Raw genomic sequence first — 16308 nt, 5'->3', positions numbered from 1 at the left:
CGATATATTATTATATAATTTCTCAAATTGAAAGATAAATTACGATTTTTTTTAAGTACTTTTTTTTCATACTCGAGGGCCTGTGTTTTCACTGTAGAAACTATTGAATGTAACCCTTTTTATTATTAAAGATGGATTCCTGTAATTGATAGAATCACGTGAAAAAAGTGTATTTATTGAATTTTTGCATCGGAAAAGTCCATATTATTCATTTTACATAAATTTTAACATACTACTTAATTTTAAAATTTTAAATATTTTTTATAATTTTAATAAAAATTGGTTTATTTTTTTTAATATATACTAGATATAAACAACGTGTAATATACACGTTTACTTAGTTTTATTTATAGAATTTATTAATTATTTTTATTAAATTTATATTAATGAATTTCAAATACATATCCTAATTTAATTAAATAATTTATTTATTTTTATTTAAGTTTATGTTTGTTCTAGTTTTTGAATTTGAGAGTAACAACAAGAGATTATATATTTATTGTAATATTAAATATTATACGTAAATTTTAAATTTAAGTTTCTTGCTAGTTTTTTAAAAAAAAAACTATTGCTAATTCACAGATTATATTACATGTTTGATATGATATTATTCTAATGAGTTTAATTTTAATTAAATTTTATTTAAGTTTTAAAATGTATGATTTTATTATTTTTTAAATAATTATCATTGTAAAATATCTCAAAAATATCATATTTTAATTTGTTTAATTACTCATTATTTTAACATAATTATCATAGTAAAATATCTCAAAAATATCATATTTTAATTTGTTTAATTATTTATTATTTTTAAATAATTATCATTGTAAAATATCTCAAAAATATCCTATTTTATTTAAGTTTAAGGGTTTACAAACTACCGTTAAATATAATAATATTTTGTTAAAGTTAACATTAAAAAAATAAAAAACCGTTAAAACCAAGCATTTTTATTATCTACACACTTATTATATAGAAGAGATATAATATAATGAATTATAGTTCTATAGTATATATAAATATTTTTATCAATAATCTCTACATATATGACATCTAAAGATTGTTGTTGACATAGATATATAAATACATGGGAAATTAATAATAGAAATAAAATAAGAATAGAAAAAGTCATAATGTATACAGTAATATACATGCATCAATTATTTTTAGTTTTCAATGTTTCTCGCAATATCCTTTAGTGAATTTGATGAATAAAAAAAAGTTTTAATCACTTGATAAAAAACAAACTATCACAAATTTATAAGATAAAATATTATAAGTAAGTTTTTATTTTTTTTAAATTATCATGAAATATTTTTAAAATATCATAGTTTAATCAATTAATTTATTTATTTTTGTTTAATTTTATGTTTGTTTTAGTTTTTGAATTTAGTAGTGACAAAAAAAAATTATATATTACATGTTTAATATTCAATTTAAGTTTAATTAAATTTTATTTAAGTTATAAAATGTATGATTTTATTATTTTAAAATAATTATCATTGTAAAATTTATTAAAATATCATATTTTAATTTATTTAATTAATTATTTATTTAATTTTAAGATATTTTATAATTTACCGTTAAATATAAGAATATTTTATTAAAATTAATAGAAAAAAATAAAAAACGGTTAAAATAAAAAAAAAAATCGTTGTCTACATATTTTTTTATATAGAAGAGATGTAGTGACTATTATTAAATAAATTAGATAACTCAACTATGCATTTATTTTGATTATTTTTAACCGTATCATCATTTTATTACCTTATTACAATTAAAATCAAACTCATTAATTTCATGAAAACCATAAACCAATTAATTTCTTAATCATAAAACAACCTTACATGAAAAACTGCCCTAAATATTTTCAATATTCCTTTTTTAGTCATTTATTTTATTTTATTGTAACGTTATTTTGCTTCCTTCTGTAATTTACTCTCAATTATAATCTAATATAGTTACAGATATCATGTTTATCAAGTAAATTTAATCAACGAAACCTTAAAATCATGTGTAAACAAAGTAATTGAAATTAAATACGGTGATGAAGAAATATATAGTGTGATAGTTAATTGGCTTTTTTTCCTTCATATTTGTGGGATTTTTTTTATATTATTTTACATATATAGAAAAAAATAATTTTTTCACTAATAAAATAATGTAACCGTAGAAAAAAATTACAAAATATGGAAAATTTTGTATAATATATAAGGAGAAAATCTCATACTTTCCATATCCAAACAAACAATATTAAGAGAAGACGTCAAAATAACCAATTACCAATTTTCTTAGTTACCAGGTAACTAGTAGGTAGTTAATTTTTAAATCTAATTTTTTTTTTGCATTTAATCTAGAAAATGTGTCACAGTAATTATTTACACTTTTCTCAATATGAGAGTGCATAGTTACTAGTTACTAATATTTTGAAAAAGATGTCAAAGTAACCAGTTATCAGTTTCATGGTGCATAGTTACCAGATACTAATAATTTGAATTGACGCCAAAGTAAACAGTGACTAATATTCTCACGTTTAGAGCGTAGTCTTGTAGTGGACAAAATTCGTATACTTGAAAAATAATAGTCCAACAAGCAGTCAGTCAGCCCAATAAGCTATCTAACTAGCCAAGAAGGCCCAAAGCCCATGTAAAATAGGCTCGCATATACAAAGTACCATCCAATTACCCAAAACCATACCCGGACCCGAATTCGGATACACTCAGTCAGCCAGGGACCTTGAAACAGTCAAGGCTCCCATCACGTTCGCCAAGAATCTCGGAATAAAACCACTTGGAGCGAGTCAAGCGAAGGAGAAAGACGGAGGAGGACGGAACGAGGAGGAGGACAATAAATAAGACCATCAGAGGTTGAGAAAAGGCATCAAATAATCACTGAACTTTCTTTACTCTCTAATTGAAACGAAGGCTACTCTATTTCTGAGCAATCCAGTCAAGCAAGACTAATTAGTCAGTCTGATTGGACCTGACCTAGTCGCTTGACTCCTCCGTCATCGCCACCGTCACTCTGACCATTTTACGACTCCTTCATCCATCATCATTTCGACTATTTATATCTTAATTTTATTACTTTCTATTAGCTCTCGTTACAACCCGACTGACTTGAGCGTCGGAGTCCCTTTGGCTGACACCCCACCGGTGCTCCCAATTGAACTCTCGTCTCTCTTCTTTTTGTTATTGACAGGTTGCTGGTGCCCATCTAATCAATTGTAGGAAATCACCTCTACAATTTGGCGCCCACCGTGGGGCCCTAGCAATCAAACGATCAACAAAGAGATCAAAAAGTTCACTTGAGAGCCATGTCAGACGTGACTGAGACACCCGATCTGTCTGCTCAACTCGCTGCTCTTACTGCCCAGATGAATGAAGAACGCGAGAAAATGAGGAGGCTCGAAACTGAAAATGCTGACCTGCTCGTACGAATGGAGGCCATGTCCTCTCAAGCCACCGAGGCTCAGCCATCCCGCTTCCGAGGCCCAGTCAGCCTTATGCAACCTCTGGGAGACCTCACTCCTATCTCTAACAGTGATGGACCGAATCAGACAGTTCCATCACCCTCGGTAAGGAATTATCAAACTCCACCCACCATGTCTAACATTCAAAATTATGTTGTCAATACAGGCGAACAGGTAACCATGACTGAACATGGACATTCATCTGCGCCCGGATCACAGCAGATTCCGGGAATCAGCCAGCCAGCCGGTGCAGCTGGACAGCAACAGATTCCAGGAGCCAGTCAGCCAGCCGGTGCAGCTGTACAGCAACAGATTCCAGGAGCCAGTCAGCCAGCCACTGGACCCGGACAGCAACAGATTCCAGGAGCCAGTCAGCCAGTCACTGGACCCGGACAGCAGCAGGTTCCAAGTGCTAGTCAGCCTACCATTGGAGCCAGCCAGATCATCATTGGAGCTGGTCAGAATATACCTGAGCAACAGGCAATCGGATTTAATCACCCAGTCTTGAGCGAGCCAATCCGCCGAGCAACCACAAGCTCATTTCCAATCCAAGATCCTGAGTTGGCTCGAAAGTTAGCTGAGATGGAGGCGCTCATTCAACGGATTCCTGGGATGCCGGCTCCGATTAAGAAGAGTGCAGCAAGCTGTTATGCGGACTCTCCATTCGTAGACGACATTGCACTAGTGGAAATGCCAAAGAAGTTCAACTTCCCAAATATGAAGATGTTTGACGGGACGTCTGACCCGGATGATCACATCGCACAGTATAGGCAGAGGATGTTCACCGTTGCCATCCCACGTGATATGAGGGAAGCATGCATGTGTAAGGGGTTTGGTTCTAGTCTGATTGGACCAGCCCTCCAGTGGTATACTAATTTACCTAATAATTCTATTTCTACTTTTGCACAATTGACTGACACTTTTGTTGAGCAGTTTGCTAGTAGCAGGAAACTTGAAAAGTCTGCAGAAGACCTCTACATCATAGTTCAACGACGGGGTGAGCCTTTACGAGAGTACGTAGGCCGCTTCAACAAAGAAAAGGTTTCTATAACCCATTGTAATCAGGACACAGCCATCTCAGCCTTCCGCAAGGGACTCCGGTACGACTCAGACCTATACAAAGAACTTACCAAGTATCCTTGCAAGACGATGGAAGATGTTCTCGCCAAAGCCTGGGCACAGATCAAGTGGGAGGAGGATGAAGTTAACTATTATCACTCTTCTCCGAGGAAAGACACTCGAAGAGACTCGAGGGCAGGCAGACGGCAGAGTGATAGACGATCCGAGCCATACCCGTATCCCAACAGATCAGAGAACAGAAGGAGGGAGTACAACCGGTCGTCCGAGACACGTCTGCGAGATGGACCAAAGATACCAGAATACAATCTTTCAATTTCACCAGCTGAAGTCGTTGGCGTACTGAAAGGACTCGGAGACAAAGTGAAATGGCCGGAAAGGATGAGGACTCCGTCTGACCAGCGAGACAAAGCAAAATGGTGTGAATTCCACAATGACCACGGTCACCGAACGGATGAGTGCATTGCCTTAAAACTCGAAGTATCCAACCTGTTAAAGCGTGGTCACCTGACTGACTTACTTACAGACAAAGGCAAAAGAACATTCCAGCAGGAGGCAGACAGGTCAGTCGTCCGAAGAGAAGTAACCCCGCCGAAACCACCTACTCATGAACGGACGGTGAACGTAATAACTGGTGGCTCTGAGGTAAGCGGAGTCACCCATTCAGCAGCCAAAAGACATGCCAGGCAGACCAACTGGGTCAAAGGAGAGTCCGACGAGACAGAGAAGAATACCATCAACCTACCAGCTCAAACCATCAGTTTCTCAACAACAGAGTCAACCAGACTCCTCAACCCACATCATGATGCTCTTGTCATTGCACTTTACATTGCTAATTTTCTTACTAAACGTATACTTATTGATAATGGTAGTTCAGCTAACATTTTATTTTTAAGTGCTCTCAGGGAAATGGGGATAGATGAATCAAAGATTATAAAGAAGACTACAATCCTCATCGGTTTCAGTGGAGAACAAAAGAACACACTAGGAGAGATCGAGCTACCTGTCTATGCCGAAGGAGTCAATCTATGCACAAGATTCCTGGTAGTAGACTCTCCGTCTGCTTACAACGTGATACTGGGACGACCATGGATACATGAAATGGAGGCAGTCCCTTCAACATACCACCAAGTTTTAAGGTTCCCAACTAAGTGGGGAGTAAAAGAAATTAAAGGCCAACAGAAAGATTCGAGAGCGTGTTACCAGACTACCATGAAACCCAAACCCGCTCAGTTATAGCAATTACAGGAAGACAGACTGACTGACTCCCAGTTGAACCAACCAGACATGGAGGAGTTGGACGAAGTCCAGATACATCCGGACTTTCCAGATCACAAAGTCCAAATCGGATCACGATTGGATCCTGACATCAGAACTAAGCTCATTGACTTTTTATCTGCCCATTATGATTGTTTTGCTTGGTCCCATGCGGACATGACTGGAATTGACCCCAAAATAATTGTCCATAAATTGCAGGTTGATCCAGACTACCCACCAAGGAAGCAAAAAAGAAGAAAATTTGCCCCTGAAAGGAACAAAGCCATTAACGAAGAAGTTCAAAAGCTTATTGATAATGGGTTCGTGAGGGAGGTGCATTATCCCGACTGGTTGGCTAACGTAGTCATTGTGAAAAAAAAGAATGGCAAATGGCGAGTTTGCATTGACTTCACAGACCTCAACAAGGCGTGTCCAAAAGACTCGTTCCCATTACCGCACATAGACATGCTAGTAGACGCCACATCCGGTCATGAACTCCTAAGCTTCATGGACGCATACTCAGGATACAACCAGATCCTGATGCATCCAGACGACCAGGAAAAGACAGCCTTCATGACCAACTTAGGCATATTCTGCTACAAGGTCATGCCATTCGGATTGAAGAACGCAGGAGCAACATATCAGAGACTAGTCAACAAGATGTTTGCCGGATTACTGGGGAAGACGATGGAAGTCTACATTGACGACATGCTCGTCAAATCCCTCATTGCAGAGGACCATATCAACCATTTAAAACAATCTTTTGACATTCTCAGGAAATATAATATGAAACTGAATCCAACTAAATGTTCTTTTGGTGTGACTGCAGGAAAGTTCCTTGGGTACCTTGTAACCCAAAGGGGAATCGAGGCAAACCCAGCACAGATAGAGTCAATCCAAAGGATTCTTTCCCCAACGTGCATATAAGACGTACAGAAACTAACTGGACGCATTGCAGCACTCAGCCGATTCATCTCAAAGTCTTCAGAACGATGTCACCACTTCTTCAACACGCTAAGGAAATCAAAAACCTTCGAGTGGACAGCTGAATGCGAAGAGGCACTGGGCCAGCTAAAACAGTACCTGACCAGCCCGCCTCTCCTCTCAAAGCCAAAAGACAATGAGACATTATTCATCTATCTAGCAGTATCCGAGACGGCAGTTAGCGCAGTCCTAGTCCGGGAAGAGGAAGGCAAGCAGTCTCCAGTCTACTATGTAAGCAAAGCTTTGCTTAATGCAGAAACCCGATATAGCCAGCTGGAGAAGCTTGCACTAGCACTCATCCACGCAGCAAGGAAGCTACGCCCATACTTCCAGTGCCATCCAATAACGGTCTTGACCACCTTCCCACTCAAAACAATCCTCCATAAACCAGAATTGTCAGGCAGACTTACCAAGTGGGCGGTAGAGCTCAGCGAGTACGAAGTAACATACAAGCCACGAACTTCCCTCAAATCTCAGGTATTAGCTGATTTCATTGCAGATTTTACACCTAACATGCATGTGCAGGCAGAAAAAGAACTTTGTTGTCTGACCAAGGGACAATCAGTCGGAATCTGGAAGTTGCAAGTAGACGGCTCAAGTAACACCAGAGGAAGTGGACTCGGACTCGTCCTGACTTCACCCCAAGGTGACATAATCGAACAAGCAGTCCGATGCGGGTTCAAAGCTACCAACAATGAAGCTGAATACGAAGCAATGATAGCAGGACTCGGACTAGCCAAAGACATGGGAATAAAAAAGATCGTGGTCTTCAGTGATTCTCAATTGGTAGTCAACCAAATGCAAGGTAGCTACCAGGCCCGGGATAACAAGATGACTGCCTACCTCAACAAGACTAAAGAGTTGCAGTCAGTCTTCGACGAGTTCACTATCAACCAAGTACCAAGAGGGGAGAACAGCCATGCAGATGCATTAGCAAACCTTGGATCCTCCATCCAGACAACCGACCCCAAGACAATACCTGTAGTATATCTCCAATGGCCAGCTGTCTGGAAAGATGAAGAAGAGCAAGTTAATGACATCTCCAACAACCGAACATGGATGACTTCAATAGTCGAGTACTTAGAACATGACATACTTCCCGAAGATAAGAACGAAGCACGTCGGGTCAAGGCTCAGTCAGCCCGCTTCACTATTATACAAGATAAACTATATAAACGTTCATTTTCTGGTCCATATTTGAAATGCATTAACCCTGCAGAGGCCAAATACGTACTGGCTGAGTTGCATGAAGGAGAGTGCGGCAACCACTCTGGAGGACGAAGCTTGGCGCACCGTGCCCTAACACAAGGCTACTACTGGCCAACCATGCGAGCTGATGCCTCTGACTATGCCAGACGATGCGACAAATGCCAACGGTTCGCTCAGATATCCCACCAACCTCCGGAGCGTCTCATCTCAATCACGTCCCCTTGGCCATTCATGAAATGGGGGATGGATATAGTAGGCAAGCTTCCAACCGCACCAGGACAGAAAATGTACATGCTTGCAGTGACCGACTACTTCAGCAAGTGGATCGAAGCAGACTCATTCCACCAAGTCCGAGACAAAGAAGTAAAGGGTTTCATTTGGAAGAATGTGATCTGTAGGTACGGAGTACCAAAAGAAATTGTGACAGACAATGGTTCTCAATTCATCAGTTTCGACTTCCAAGACTTCTGCAAGTTCTGGAACATCAAGCTCAGCTTCTCGACACCAAGGTATCCCCAAGCAAATGGACAGGCAGAGTCATCCAACAAGACCATCATGAACAACATCAAGAAGCGCCTCGAAAAAGCTAAGGGAAGATAGGCTGACGAGTTGCCAGGAGTCCTGTGGTCCTATCGAACCACAACCAGGACTGCGACAGGGGAGACACCATTCTCATTAGCTTACGGGATGGAGGCAGTCATCCCAACTGAGAGCGAAGTTCCGACAGCCAGATATGAGCTAACTACAGACGAAGAAAATTGGGAAAACATGTGCCATGAACTCGACACCATCGACGAAAGAAGGGACAAAGCACTCTTAAGAGTCTCAGCCTATCAACAGAGCATAGCCAGACATTACAACAAGAACATCCGCACTCGGACATTCAAAGTAGGAGATTGGGTTCTACGAAGAGTCTTCCAGAACACTAAGGAAGCTGGAGCAGGTAAGCTCTCCCCGACATGGGAAGGTCCCTACCTCATCACAAAGGTAGTCGGACATGGAGCATACAAGCTACAAACAAAGGAGGGACGCGATATCAACAACAGCTGGAATGCTATCCACTTGAGACTGTATCACTCTTAACTTAACCCAGTCTACTTTCATTTTCTTTCATCAGTATTCTCACAAGATCTTCATTCGAGCAACATACTGACACTTATAATGCAGGAAGTGTCAGAACTACATTTGGGCTTGATCCCTGCAAAGGGTATGTAGGCAGCTCCACGGAGCGCAGCCCCCTATCACAACCATTTTTTCTTTATATATATACTACGAACAGTTCAATAACAAATCTAAATATAAATTGACTAAGTCACTTTATACTTAGATTGGGGGAATAAGACACTAATACTCCATAAGTCATTCAGCCAATCAGCATCCGATACAAGGACTACAAAAGCTACCAGAACAATAACTTAAACAACACTAACAAAAGCTACAACAAGCCATAATACAACAAAACTAGGTCAGTTAGATCAGGATACAATACTACATAAGAAAAAGTTCATACTACAACTAGAAAAGGCCCGACAAACTCTGTTATCCCACGACAATGAACACGAGTAGAAGAGGAATCAGTCATCCACAACCAGATCATTAGTAGTCATGATGCCAAAAGAAGTGGCTAACTCTTCGGCCCGGGTTATCTCTTCAGCCCTCATCTTCTCCAATTCCTCAAGATCAGCAATGTATTTGGGAACATCCCAGCTATCAGCCTTACCATCCCGAAACTCACTAGCCATTACGCCACGGCATTGGATCTCAGCCTCCAGCCCAATGGCCAACATCCGATTCTCCAACGAAGCAACCTCGGCTTTCAAATCATCAACTTGACCAAGAGTCACTCTCAGCTTCTCGACATCAGCTTCCTTGGATTCTAGTTGAGCCTTCAAATCAGCTATGAGTTGATCAGACTCCTTCTTGGAATCTTTCAGCCGACTAACTTCACCCCGAAGATCATTTCTCTGACTCCTTACTTCCTTTAGAGTTGCCATTAAGGACTTGATTTTCTTCTTCAGCCAAATGACCCCTTGCAAACCCTGACACATAAAAAAGAAAATGTAAGACAACAAGAGAAATCAGCTAGTCGGCACAAACAAAACTAAATGAAATATTCGTACCTGGAACAAATGAGAAACAGTGGTATCAATTGACCCATCCGTACCAACCTGCTCCATTCTGTGATCATCTTCGGGCCACAACAACTTATCAATCTCTCCTAAGTGAGGCCCAATCTCACTATAGGCCGCAGCATTGGAAGGGAACGAAAGGGCAACGGTGTCGCTAAATGGGTCGGAAGAATCATCCCGCACGGCCTTCTTCTTTTTTTTCGTCTGACTCCGCGTCAAAACAGGGGGATCAGCCGGAGGCACAACAACCTCTCTATCAGCTTCTGAGCTCCCAACGGACGATTTCTTTGCTTGACGCAAACGTTCCAAGGCATTAGAACCGGTTAGAGGAAGTGTAAAGGGTCGGGACATAGCTACGTCTGCAAACAACCGCTCACTTGTCGTCAATTCAGTCAAAAAATTGGGAGTATATCCCAAGACTTCTAAACTTCTCTTGATAAACACAACACGAGGATTATCAGGACTCTGTAGAAGAGGAATACCTTCAGGGAGTTTTTCAACAGAGCGCCACAAAGAACTCTGACGAAGACTCGATTCAGACAGCAAATCACTCCACTCACGCTCCGCCTCAGGAATAGCAAGAATACTCTTAAGTCGACCAGAAGACTCCCTCGAATCCCAAAGGTACTCAACTCGAAGCCTACCTGCAAAATGATAGAAGTATCAGCACACAAAATAAAATAAAAACAACAACAACATGTATATGCAAGGAAACGGATTAGTAGGCAAGCATAAAAGACTCACATGCAGGAGACCATGAACAAGGTATCCTACTATCAGCAGGTAACCCCAACGAGACGAAAGGGACGAAGAAGTAACGGTCCTTCCACCTCTTATCTCCACTCTTCAAACTAATAATTAAAGGAGGGTCCTTCCCCCTAGTTGTTAACTGGTACCTACCTTTGTCATTAAGGTGTGCCTTCAAGTAGTAAGCTCTCAACAAGTCAGCCACCCCAAGTGTTATCTTGTGCCTTTCACAAAGGACTTCGAGAGACATCAAAATCCGCCATGAATTTGGCATTAGTTGTCCGGGCGAAATCTCGTGGTACTCACACAACTCAACGACTAATCGGGGGATGGGAAACCGAAGCCCTTCTTTGAAGGGAAGTTCATACAGACACACCCAACCAGGTAAGTGCCAGTCAGGCCGCTCCGCCTTAGCAGGAGCATGCAGACTGATGGTATCAGGGATCTCATAATGACGACGAAGATAGGTCAACTCACCTAAACTTATGGAAGACCTAGGATTAGAACTAAGCATACTACCAGAACCCGGCATACCACCATCAATAGGTTCGTTAGAATCTATTCCCCTTCCAGTAACATCACCTAAAGGACGACCCCCCAATTCTACTACTGTAATTCGGTTGCAATCAACCATCTCAGCAGAACTTTGAAAGAGAGAACTAAAATCTTCTTCACTAAACGAACAAGACAGTCGACAGACTGAATCAGCGTGACTATCACACCTACTTGTAGACATAATGAGCTGATCACCTAGAGCAAAACAACAGCTAAGCCTTAAGGAACACAAAAAAGACATGAAGAATATTTAGCTCGATACACAATCAAGAAGCGCTGGACGACTCATCAATCAATCAGTCAGACGGACCAAACATAAAAAACATATGATTAAACGAGGCAAAACAGACTACTATATCAAATTAGATTACAAAGTATTCAGTTAAACAGCAGTCAGCCTATAAGTCTCTACTAATCAGTCAGACATACCACTCAGCTCAAGGAACAGAAACACATGAATTAGACATACGCCTAAACAACAGAAATTCATATGCCACCATTGCAATCAGATCAAACGCAAACAGAAAATCTACAGGATCAAACAAAAATAACAGTTGAATAAACTAACCTAGCACGAAGAACATGAAGAACACGAAGAACACAAAGAACATGCATAAGGACATTGAAAGGAAAACAAATGAGAGAAATCTTGAGAAGCTCTTTTACTCCACACCTTGCACCTCCTCTCCAAGCCATCCTCAAATGAATGCAATAGTAAAAACAAACCACCCTTATATAGGCACACAAATCCACCCGATTAGTGCCAAGTGTCAACCATCAGGTGGCCCTACCAAAAAGGATTTAACTTCCTAAGGACACTTAAAGTCTCAGAGACAAATGAAAATTCACATTGAGCGCACTAGGCCCACTCGGCCATCTCCCCCGGACACACTACCTCCTCGGCAGACCACTCGGCCCAAACACACGAGTCACTCGGCCACCCAGGCGAAGCACTCGGCCCACCCGGAGGAGCACGCGGCCATGCCGACAGAGCACTCGACCACCCCGGTAAAGCACTCGGGGGAGCAATCAGCCATGCCAACGAAACACTCGGCCTTCCCGGAGGAACACTCGGCTCGTGCAGCCCATTCAGTCGGCCAACATGTGACCCACTCGGCCATGCCTCAGGGCCACCCCGTGGACCACTAGGCCAGAAGGCCGTTCGGCCCAAGCATCCAGTCGGCCCAAGCAGCCGGTCGGCCAACCAGGCCCGCGCGCATCCGCAATCCACTCGGACAGCCGGATGCATATGTGCTCATTACTCGGCCGGATGCGTAGGTGCGCATCACTCGGCCGCAAAGTAAGCAGCCAGTCGGCCCAAACAGCCGATCGGCCAACCAGGCCGCGCGCATCCACAGGTCACTCGGACAGCCGGATGCGTAGGTGCCCATCACTCGGCCGGATGCATATTCTGTAACTATTGGGAAAATGGATAAATTCTGATGGAATTAATTTCTTTTTTACTCTTTGATAAAAGAATGAATTCTATACCAAAGAGTGAGGGACAAACTGTAGTGGACAAAATTCGTATACTTGAAAAATAATAGTCCAACAAGCAGTCAGTCAGCCCAATAAGCTATCTAACTAGCCAAGAAGGCCCAAAGCCCATGTAAAATAGGCTCGCATATACAAAGTACCATCCAATTACCCAAAACCATACCCGGACCCGAATTCGGATACACTCAGTCAGCCAGGGACCTTGAAACAGTCAAGGCTCCCATCACGTTCGCCAAGAATCTCGGAATAAAACCACTTGGAGCGAGTCAAGCGAAGGAGAAAGACGGAGGAGGACGGAACGAGGAGGAGGACAATAAATAAGACCATCAGAGGTTGAGAAAAGGCATCAAATAATCACTGAACTTTCTTTACTCTCTAATTGAAACGAAGGCTACTCTATTTCTGAGCAATCCAGTCAAGCAAGACTAATTAGTCAGTCTGATTGGACCTGACCTAGTCGCTTGACTCCTCCGTCATCGCCACCGTCACTCTGACCATTTTACGACTCCTTCATCCATCATCATTTCGACTATTTATATCTTAATTTTATTACTTTCTATTAGCTCTCGTTACAACCCGACTGACTTGAGCGTCGGAGTCCCTTTGGCTGACACCCCACCGGTGCTCCCAATTGAACTCTCGTCTCTCTTCTTTTTGTTATTGACAGGTTGCTGGTGCCCATCTAATCAATTGTAGGAAATCACCTCTACAAGTCTTATCAGTTATATACTATATAACTGTGGTAACTGGTTACTTCCATGTTTATTGTGTGTATATTTCTGGGGGTAAATAGTTACCTTCCCATTTTTTGTGTGTATATTTTTTGGGGTAATTGGTTATCTTTATGTTCCAATGTGTGTGTATATTTCTGAGTTCTTTATGGTAATCGATTACCTATGTTACTAAAATCATAGTTATTTTTTCTTCCTTTTTTAATGAAGTGTTCTTCCTCTTTCTCATTCAAATTTGATGTTTCTTTTCATAATTAATATGAGTAACCCGTCACCACTCTTATGGTAACTGGTTACCCCTCTTATGGCAGAAGGTTACTCCTCTCATGGTAACTGGTTACCTCTCCTGGTACATGTTATTTAACCTAGCTCTAGAATTTTTTTTTACACAACTGTCAAATATCAATCAAGTAATTGGTTACCTTAACTATGATTTAAAAAAAACATACAATCTAAAAAAATTAAAATAAATAAAAAATAATAATAAACACAATTCATGTTACAAAACAAAAATTGCAAAACAACCAAAGAAAATTTTAATATAAAATTAGTTATATTAAAAAAAAAATAAGCTAAAAAAATAATAATTAAATTACAAACATACCCTTCCAAATTAATAAAACTTGATTAAGAGTAAAACTATGACATAAACCAACTTTTATAAAAAAAAATATGAGAAAATAAACCCATAAAAGTGAAAATTCTTAAAAAAAACCATATTTTTGCACACTTTATTAAAAATCTTATATAAAATGTAATTTCTTCTTTTATATATTAACTATTAAAATCCTATATTTTTAAATATTAACAACGACATTTGTAACGCCCTGGTTACTCCAAGACCATTACTGTGAGCTTTGAATCGTGCTTAACTCGCTAATCGAGTCATTTGGTTATAAACGTGCATCTAGGTGTTATTAATAGGCTAGGGTGAAAAACTCGATCAAAAGGAAATGATGTATTTTATTTAAAACATAAAACTGTTCATGGGCCCATAAAAGCGTTTACAAGTTATTTACAATCCAAAATGGTCATTACAATGTAAAATTACAACCCGCCGACCTAAGCGGCAAAAATAGGGCTAACCCCCTAGTTCCTCCGAGAAACACCTTGGTCGTGGTGGTCAAGCGGCCGCATATGTACACATCGCCACCTAAGCTCTCCACTCAAGGTTGGGTGAGCTTTTCTTTCCCTTTACCTACACCACATAACACCCGTGAGCCAAGACTCAACAAGAAAACTCATTACCGCATGTATATAATATCATATGATGATTATGATAATCATACAGAGCTTATAGCCCTAAACAGATGAGTGAATATTACTTCAAGGTTTTGGTAACCATGCTGGGGCTTGTAGCCCTAATCAGATAATATCGATATTCTGATAATCATGCTGGGGTGTATAGCCCTGATCAAATGAGTGACTGATAGGTAAGTCACTAAGTTGAAATCAGATGAGTGACTGATGAGCAAGTCACTAACTTGAATCAGATGAGTGACCATGGAGTCACAACTTGAATCAGATGAGTGACCAATGAGTGAGTCACTAACTTGGGCTCTGCACCCTAGCCATGTGACGATGCAGTCACCTGGGCCTTCTGGCCTTGGCTCTAAGTGACTAGCCATTAGACTAGACAAGCGCTTTTGTTTTTCATCGAACTTAAGGTCGGTCAAGCATTTCATGCTCAGGACGATAATGCTTATGTCAATTAGATCTAATCTTTTCGGCTTGCGTTAAACACGCTAAACCGTTCTTGACTCTTAAGCCAATACCATACGACCAGTGCTCAGTCCTACTGCCGAACTTGACTAGTAAGTCACAGCTTCACGGTTAATACCGACACCATTGCCGATTCTGACTAATAAGTCAATGCCATTCACAAGTAAGCAAGATTTTCTACGCACTTGATATGCAATCAATGCCCACATTTAAACACTCAACATGTCTCATTTATAACCATGCATGTCACATATGGGTTGCAGTTTTCTTACCTCTAGTTCGAGCGAGAAATAGTTAACAGGGCGACCTTGAGAATGATCGAACCTTTGATTCCTTAGCAGTCACCTAGTCATAACCAAATAACTCCCATCAATGAAAATGAGCAATAAAAGGTTCTTGACCTAAACCTCACTCCCGGGACCCTGAATTGTACCCAAACGGTGAGTAGATTTGATCCCGAGCCTTAGGAATTGAAACCCCGAGCCAAAAACCCTCAAAAGTGCCCAAATTAGGAATCTGGAAAAGCAGGGTAGTGCTGCCCCCCTAGCGCCCCAGCGCTATAGGCAGAATGGAAAGTCCTTGGCTAGTGTTGTAAAGCTACAACCAGGGTTTTCAACCCTAGTTTTTCCCTCCTTTGACATCTCCATTCCCAACCTTCAAGATAAGCTTCCAAACCTCATTCAAACTCCCAAATGAATCCAAAAACCATATACACAAGTCCTAGGCATCATAACCCAAGCAATCATAGCCAAAAACTCCCATCAATCCTCAACTATCCAACTCAAAATCCAAATGAAAACAGAGTATAAAACTAGAGCTTTAATGGCTAGAACCTTACCTCAAGCTCAGTATAGAACCCTCTTCAATGGTGGAACACAACTCTAAGCCCTTAAGGTTCACTTCCCTAGCTTGATTCCTCAAAAGAAGC

At 40.4% G+C, this 16308-nt stretch overlaps 1 protein-coding gene across 3 annotated transcripts; it reads right to left on the bottom strand.

The window, feature by feature from the left end:
- Positions 1–9283: 9283 nt before the first annotated feature.
- LOC133819749 (uncharacterized) lies at positions 9284–12052 on the bottom strand. 3 transcript variants are annotated; one of them, XM_062253077.1, is made up of 4 exons: positions 11999–12052; positions 10873–11625; positions 10120–10772; positions 9284–10038 (listed from the first exon to the last, which is right to left on the bottom strand). In XM_062253077.1, the coding sequence occupies exons 1-4, from the start codon at positions 12039–12041 to the stop codon at positions 9574–9576; spliced, it is 1914 nt and encodes a 637-aa protein (XP_062109061.1). In that variant the 5' UTR covers positions 12042–12052; the 3' UTR covers positions 9284–9573. The 3 variants fall into 3 exon arrangements, with proteins under 3 accessions (XP_062109061.1, XP_062109062.1, XP_062109060.1); XM_062253078.1 differs by lacking the exon at positions 11999–12052 and having other exon boundaries at positions 10120–10487; positions 10611–10772; positions 10873–11989; XM_062253076.1 differs by lacking the exon at positions 11999–12052 and having other exon boundaries at positions 10873–11989.
- Positions 12053–16308: the final 4256 nt, after the last annotated feature.

The sequence above is a fragment of the Humulus lupulus genome, chromosome 2 (assembly GCF_963169125.1).
Source record: "Humulus lupulus chromosome 2, drHumLupu1.1, whole genome shotgun sequence".
NCBI classification, from domain to species: domain Eukaryota; kingdom Viridiplantae; phylum Streptophyta; class Magnoliopsida; order Rosales; family Cannabaceae; genus Humulus; species Humulus lupulus.
The sequence above is the reverse complement of the archived record's forward strand: the minus strand, read 5'-3'. Positions and strand labels throughout refer to the sequence as shown.